The sequence below is a fragment of the Morone saxatilis genome, unplaced genomic scaffold (assembly GCF_004916995.1).
Source record: "Morone saxatilis isolate NCDOM2014 unplaced genomic scaffold, NCSU_SB_2.0 Contig18, whole genome shotgun sequence".
Lineage (NCBI taxonomy): Eukaryota > Metazoa > Chordata > Actinopteri > Moronidae > Morone > Morone saxatilis.
The window spans coordinates 12526132-12532466 of NW_023339740.1; the positions used below are offsets into that span (position 1 = coordinate 12526132).

The following is a 6335-nucleotide window of genomic DNA, read 5'->3' on the forward strand; positions in this document are numbered from 1 at the left end:
GAGTAACTTTTGTGAGTTTGTTTATAAAAAAAATAAAAAAAGTAATATCAGACATTAAACCAGGACTTCCAAGAAATGGATAACGAGAAGGGGAACCTGCAGTTGACTGGCACTGTGTCAGACATGAAGCATTGAGTCACAGGAGTATCACCTGTGGATCTCATGGTCTGTGTCAGGTGTGACATGCTGGTGACTCGGGGAAGTGGCACAGGAGGGAGGCCTTAGCAAGTTGTCATGCTATAGTACGTTCAGCTGTATATATACTGTATATAATATATATACAGAGATCTCCAGTACTTGGCAAAAAAATGTGTCTCTCTTTGCTCTGTCCATACATCCTGGTCTAAAATTGTGCAGGTGGGCCGCTTGAATTCCCATTATGTTGTCTGTACAGATTCTCACACTGTGAGATTAGCGGGGGTATACAAAATCTTGTGGCCTTAGTTTGTTTCTGTTGTTTTTTTTTTTCATTGGCCTTTTTCTCAACTGTTTATTATTGTGGATCAGATGTATTTACTAGAACGAGACAGCCTTTCATCATCATGGTATGGTTATTTTTTTGATTTTTTTTATTATCCTAAAGCTGTCATGGTTACAGAATGTCGATGGTTTCAGTGGCGCTAAAACAGACTAATGTGTTCTCCTGTCGAGAGAGGTTGTCTTTTGATGATAATGAATATTTTGGGTCATTGTTACTGATTACAGTGTAACGCAGTCTATAATCCTTAAGGAGCCCCTGGGAGTTTGACGGTCCTTGTGAGAAGTCGGTAGTGCTAAAACGTTTCCCACTGCAGTGCTTTGGCTGGTCGAAGGCCATAGCAGAATCAACACTTGCTTGACTCTACTACACACTAACAATTGCCTTCTTATCCAAATATTATGTGGTTGGTGTGTAATAATGGATGTCTGTCATGTCATTGGGTTTAGCCTTAAGTAAGTGCGGATACACAAATAATCATTGTAGTACTAAACGATATTGTAACAAACGATTTCTTTTACCTATGATGAACTTTGGTCGTACTATGTAGAAGTCTTTGACGGGCAGACAGCAAAGAAGCCGGTGGATCGGGGGCCACTTTGCTGCCTGTTGGAAAAATTTCTCAAACTTGATCCTTTCTGTGACTGGTGAGCTAGTGATTGCATTGTCCTAACTGTTCTGTTGAACCCAGAAATGTTAGTGGGAAGATTTGTCTGCTAGACTAAACATACATGTACATATCAAGACATTACAACCCATTCTTTGACGCAACAGCAAGTAACAGACGGCTCAAACCATTAGGGTGGGTTCAAGGGACTACAGTCTCATTTGGATCATGCTGAGGAGAGAACGTCTTTTTTTTAATGTTATTTTTATTTAAAGGTCCAGATAAGCTTTAGACTGAATGTGGAGGTTGAATCCCAGAGTGCATTATCTGGTCTCTGATTTGTAGGATGAACAGGATGTTTGATACAAATAAGTAGCTGATTACTGAGTTAAATGATATTTTACCAGAAGTATTATTGGGAAGATTTTTTTCTTTTGAAATGGTCCAGTGATATCAAGGCAAAGTTGCGTTACGGTTTATGTGTGTACAGAGGTGGGATTCAGTTTTTACATGACTTGGTAAGATAAAGTAAAACCCAGTGGCAGCTAAGGGGCCAAGTTTGAGAAATGCATTAATTTGCTCTGGAAACACTATTTCAAATCCGTGGAAGGGATACTGCTGGCACGAGCACATACTGAAATGGCTAAAGGGCAATACAGTATATAGTTGACGTCACTTGTTAATACCTTTTTGTCATTTATTGTTTTTAGTATTATCAATCTCATTGTTAAAATGCAATAGAATCCTTGAGTCTCAGATCATTTGTTTATAAGATTGAGGTTTAATTTTTCAGACAGATCTGAGGATTTGATTCTGAGAATTTTCTCATCACATTATGATGATTGTTTCAAGGACCTTTTTTTATTCTGATGAAATTGTAAACACTGGAGTGAAAGAAAAGACAAAAAAGAGAGATGGTATTTTTTTTTTCCTTCAGACTGTACTAGATTTTAGGTTTTAGACAAAGCCTATTTCTCCTCAACTTGACACAGAAGGTGGATAGAACAATTTGGATCAGTACAGTTGAGAGCCCAGTATGTTTGGTAATTTTGACATTAGAGGCAGTAGTACCACAAGAAAATGTTTTCTTTCTTATACGAAGTCCCTGGTATTTGTAGTAAATTATATTGATAATGGTATTAGATGAACAACAGCATAACAGTAGCTATCACAGATTAGTTGTTTTCTTTATTAGTCTTGCATGCAGAGTTATGGTCCTCAGTTAAGATAGGATCTTGATATTGATTATTTTGTGTAGGAAAATGAGTGCATAAGAATAACTTCCTAAAAAATGTTACAATGATTATTGTAAAATGGGCTAACTAATATGTACCCTTGTGATCCAATTAGTTTCAAGTATATGAAAATCAGAGGAGAGGCTTCTTACTATTATGCTGAAATAAAAGAATTTGTAAAGGACTTTTGTATGCTCGCTGGCTGTGTTGACTTCATTTTGATGTTTTTCATTTCACACAGTTAAGTAAAAAAAAAAAACTACAGATAAACATGAGATTTTCTGTTTCAAATTATTCTGAGCATTTAAAATCTTGCTTCAGTCATTCCAACATTAAAGGAACTCTGTCACTCTATTTGTAGTGATATAGGCACTTGTTACGTTTTGTTTTACAAAAGATTACACATGCAACCAGCTGAGCAAGTTTTCAGGTGATCTTTACCACTAAGATGCAATATCAGCTAAGTATGCATTATTTGGTTACTTTGTGTTTTAGTTTCATATTTTGCTCACATGATACATATTCCAAAAATACATTTGTGTCCAATAATATGACCACAATCTAATCCATCATTATTAATCATTTAACACTGCATTCATTACATGTTAACATGAACATAACAGGGTCAAGGGATGGGGGGGGGGGGGGACAGACAGACAGACATGGGCCACCCACGCCCAAAATAAAAACAAATAGATTCTCCATGACTAGTAGGGTAACTGTAGATGTTTACACTTACACAAGTGCAGGGTTATGCAGGTGGTGGTAGGATTTGGGTTTTTGGGGATGTTGCTGCTTGCCCTCGAGGCCCTGTGCTGAAATGCTTTCTATAGTTTATTTTAACCAGGGGATGTATTACATAAATCTTACAGGGTCGTATGGCTCTGGTCCCTACTTGGTGACACCGAGTTGCTCGATGTCCTACTGCAGTGATTCTCAAACTTTTTTTTTTTTACGCCAACAACTCCTAAACTGACATAAACTGACCCTCATTTTATCGTCTGATATGATTGTTTTTATTTTTTTTACCACTGATTCACATTCTTCACATATATTTTATAATCTACATCTATCAAAAATATTGATATATGGTGATTTCATTGGTCTGTTCTGTACATGCTTGTCCATTTTGGGTTCATTGTACAGTTTTAAATTTGACATGAAATATCCATAAAATATGACACTAAGTCAGGAGTCACCAGTTTAAATGAGTCTAAATGATAGAAAAGAGGTTCTTTAAGGAAATAGGTTGGGAAAAAACATCATTAAACAAAAATGATAATGGTAATATAATAACAATTTAGAAATGTGTTTTGGAAACTTGGCAACATATGGACATCCAGGGTAGGGAGCATTATAAAATTCAAAAAGAGAGATTTAGAAGTAGGAAAAGTAAAAGTAGAGAAGAATATATAATTTTAATACAAAGTTAAATGCTACATTATGAAAAAGATAGATTCCGATAAGTGTGAAACATGCAAAACAGGTTCAGAGAGCTTTAATCAAATAAAACAGGTCTCATATACAGAATATAATTCCAATACAGTCACTCCGGTACAGTAGGTGGCGGTATACACCTTTAACGTTGGTTTGTAGAAGAAGATGAAGAACAGGTTGGGGAAGCAGACCAGAAGAATCTGGAAACACTGGTGGAACAAAAAGCCTCAGACAGAACATATAAAAACGAATCCGTCAATGCTACGTTTCTACCCGACAACCCGGCTCTCATTTAATACGGTCACAATAAAACATGTCACACAATACAACCGCAGATGAAACGGGGGGGCTCGCTGGTGGAGACGACGGGGAGCAGCGGGGCTTTGAACCGGTACCGCAGCTCAACACAACCCCCTCCTCCAGATTCCTGCAGGTCGAGCTGGAGCTGAACGTCCACCTGCGGCAGCTCCGCTTCACCGAGCCCGTCCGGTTCACCTACAACCCGCTGGAGTACGCCTGGGACACCCACCGCGGCTACGTGCAGAGGTACTGCCGGGCCGGACAGACGGTGCTGTTCCTGGGGATGAATCCAGGACCTTTCGGCATGGCACAGACAGGGGTGAGGACAGGAGGATAATGGGTAACCTGGTAACGCGTTGATTGCGCACCGAGGGTCTTTTCTGATTGGCTGTGAATGCGGAAGTTATAACCCAAACAACAACAACAACAAGCAGAAAACGTGATATCTGTCGTATTTTAGTATCATATCACTTCCTTTATGTGGAAGAACAGGAGTGCATTTTTTATTTTGTTTTTGTATTTTATCTAAACACCATGAAGCCAAACGGTATTAGTCTGAATTGCTGTTATGCATTTAAAATCATCAGGGGACACTTAAAACCAGAGATTCATTGTGTGTCAAGTGTGTGATGGAATTAATTGAAATATTATTTGAAAATATACATCAATAAATAACATTATCAACTGAATAAGGGCCTTAAGTTAGGTGGATCCTGTATTATTATCTGTCTTGACTTGTGGAGGGACCGTTCATTCATATTCCTGCATGAATGTTGACCATGTGTAAAATGAGGCAAACTAACATTTGATCATGAGGGAATCATTGTATTGCCACTGTTGTAATGTTTGCTAATGCTGCTCTCCTCGTGCATGCTATATTACTCATACACCCAGGTTGAGCAAGCTTCTTCGAGTTCCTCTCGCCACATGCTGCTGTGCTGGTTATTTAAAACAAAGACAATTTTCTGACTTTATTTTAGACTCAATGCTGTGTCTGTGATGTCTTCCAAAAAAGCTAAAAAGATCTGCTTCTCTTTGCACAGGTTCCCTTTGGGGAAGTGAAGTCCGTTGTCGATTGGCTGAAGATCACAGGGGAGGTCGGGCATCCTCCTGAGGAGCATCCAAAGCGACCGATCACGGGACTTGCCTGCACTCGGAGTGAAGTGAGTGGCGCACGTTTTTGGGGCTTCTTCAGGAAGCTGTGTGGCGAGCCAGAGCTGTTCTTCCGGCACTGCTTTGTGCACAATCTGTGCCCGCTCATCTTCATGAGTGCCAGTGGGAAGAATTTAACCCCCCCTGATCTGGTTGCAAGTGAACGGGATTCCCTCCTGGCCCTCTGTGACATTGCACTGTGCCAGGCAGTGGAGGCACTGGGCGTCTCCATGGTGATCGGGGTTGGAAAGGTGGCAGAGCAGCGGGCGCGGCGAGCTCTGTCAGGTGTCAATGTGCGAGTCGAGGGCATCATGCATCCATCACCCCGTAATCCATTAGCCAATAGGGGCTGGGAGGAAGTAGCAAAAGCCAAGCTGACAGAGCTTGGTGTCATGTCGCTGCTGAACAGAATGGGAACTAATTGACCTTTTCTGACACTTCCTGCCTTATCAATAGCAGCATGAGGTGTGCTCACTCTGACAGTGTGAGTGAGAGACTCAGTGGACATGTGAACTGATCACTGGTTCAATGTACTGATAAGAAGTACAGGCTTTTATGGATCAGTGCATGCAGAGAGCCATTCTTTGTAAAAAAGAAATCTATACACTAATGTATGTAGGTGCTTCGTATGTATGTTTATATTCAAAGTGTGAGCTCAGGGCGTCTGTGTTCTTGTTGATTAATTCATTAAACTAGACTTTAGTTTAGGGAGGGGGCATAAAGCTTTATACTTAAAATAAATAAAACTTTAAATTCACTTTCATTAAAAATCCTTTATAATAATTTACCTATAAAAAGGTATTCTGTCATACAATTTCTGCATACATTAAATAAACAAAGTCTTGTTCTATGTTCACAAGAGGTCCTCAGGAAGACAAACAAGTACACTTTACTTTACAGACCTTAAAGAAAATGTTGTATATATTGTTTATGCTTGACTACAGTACAAGTTCTTTTGTATTTTTTTAAATTTCTTTTTAATTGTCATTTATTTTGATAATGTGTTTTATTTCCACATTGATTTTATGCACAATTTTACAAATTCAATGTTTTGTATTTCAGTGATCACTAATCTTGAAATGAACACCTTCCTTTTTAAATAAAGATTGGATAATGAAATATGAAA

The 6335-nt window shown here is 38.9% G+C and overlaps 1 protein-coding gene across 1 annotated transcript; it reads left to right on the forward strand.

The window, feature by feature from the left end:
• Positions 1–3901: 3901 nt before the first annotated feature.
• Positions 3902–6335, forward strand: smug1 (single-strand-selective monofunctional uracil-DNA glycosylase 1). The gene is made up of 2 exons (XM_035661132.1): positions 3902–4376; positions 5101–6335. Exons 1-2 carry the CDS (start codon positions 4071–4073, stop codon positions 5632–5634), a joined length of 840 nt encoding a protein of 279 aa, XP_035517025.1. The 5' UTR covers positions 3902–4070; the 3' UTR covers positions 5635–6335.

Bases quoted from the DNA above. Each gene is read 5' to 3' on its own strand.
- smug1 (XM_035661132.1), top strand. From the start codon at position 4,071: ATGTCACACAATACAACCGCAGATGAAACGGGGGGGCTCGCTGGTGGA. The intron at 4,377-5,100 runs GTGAGGACAGGA...CTCTTTGCACAG, and splicing joins TCGGCATGGCACAGACAGGG to GTTCCCTTTGGGGAAGTGAA.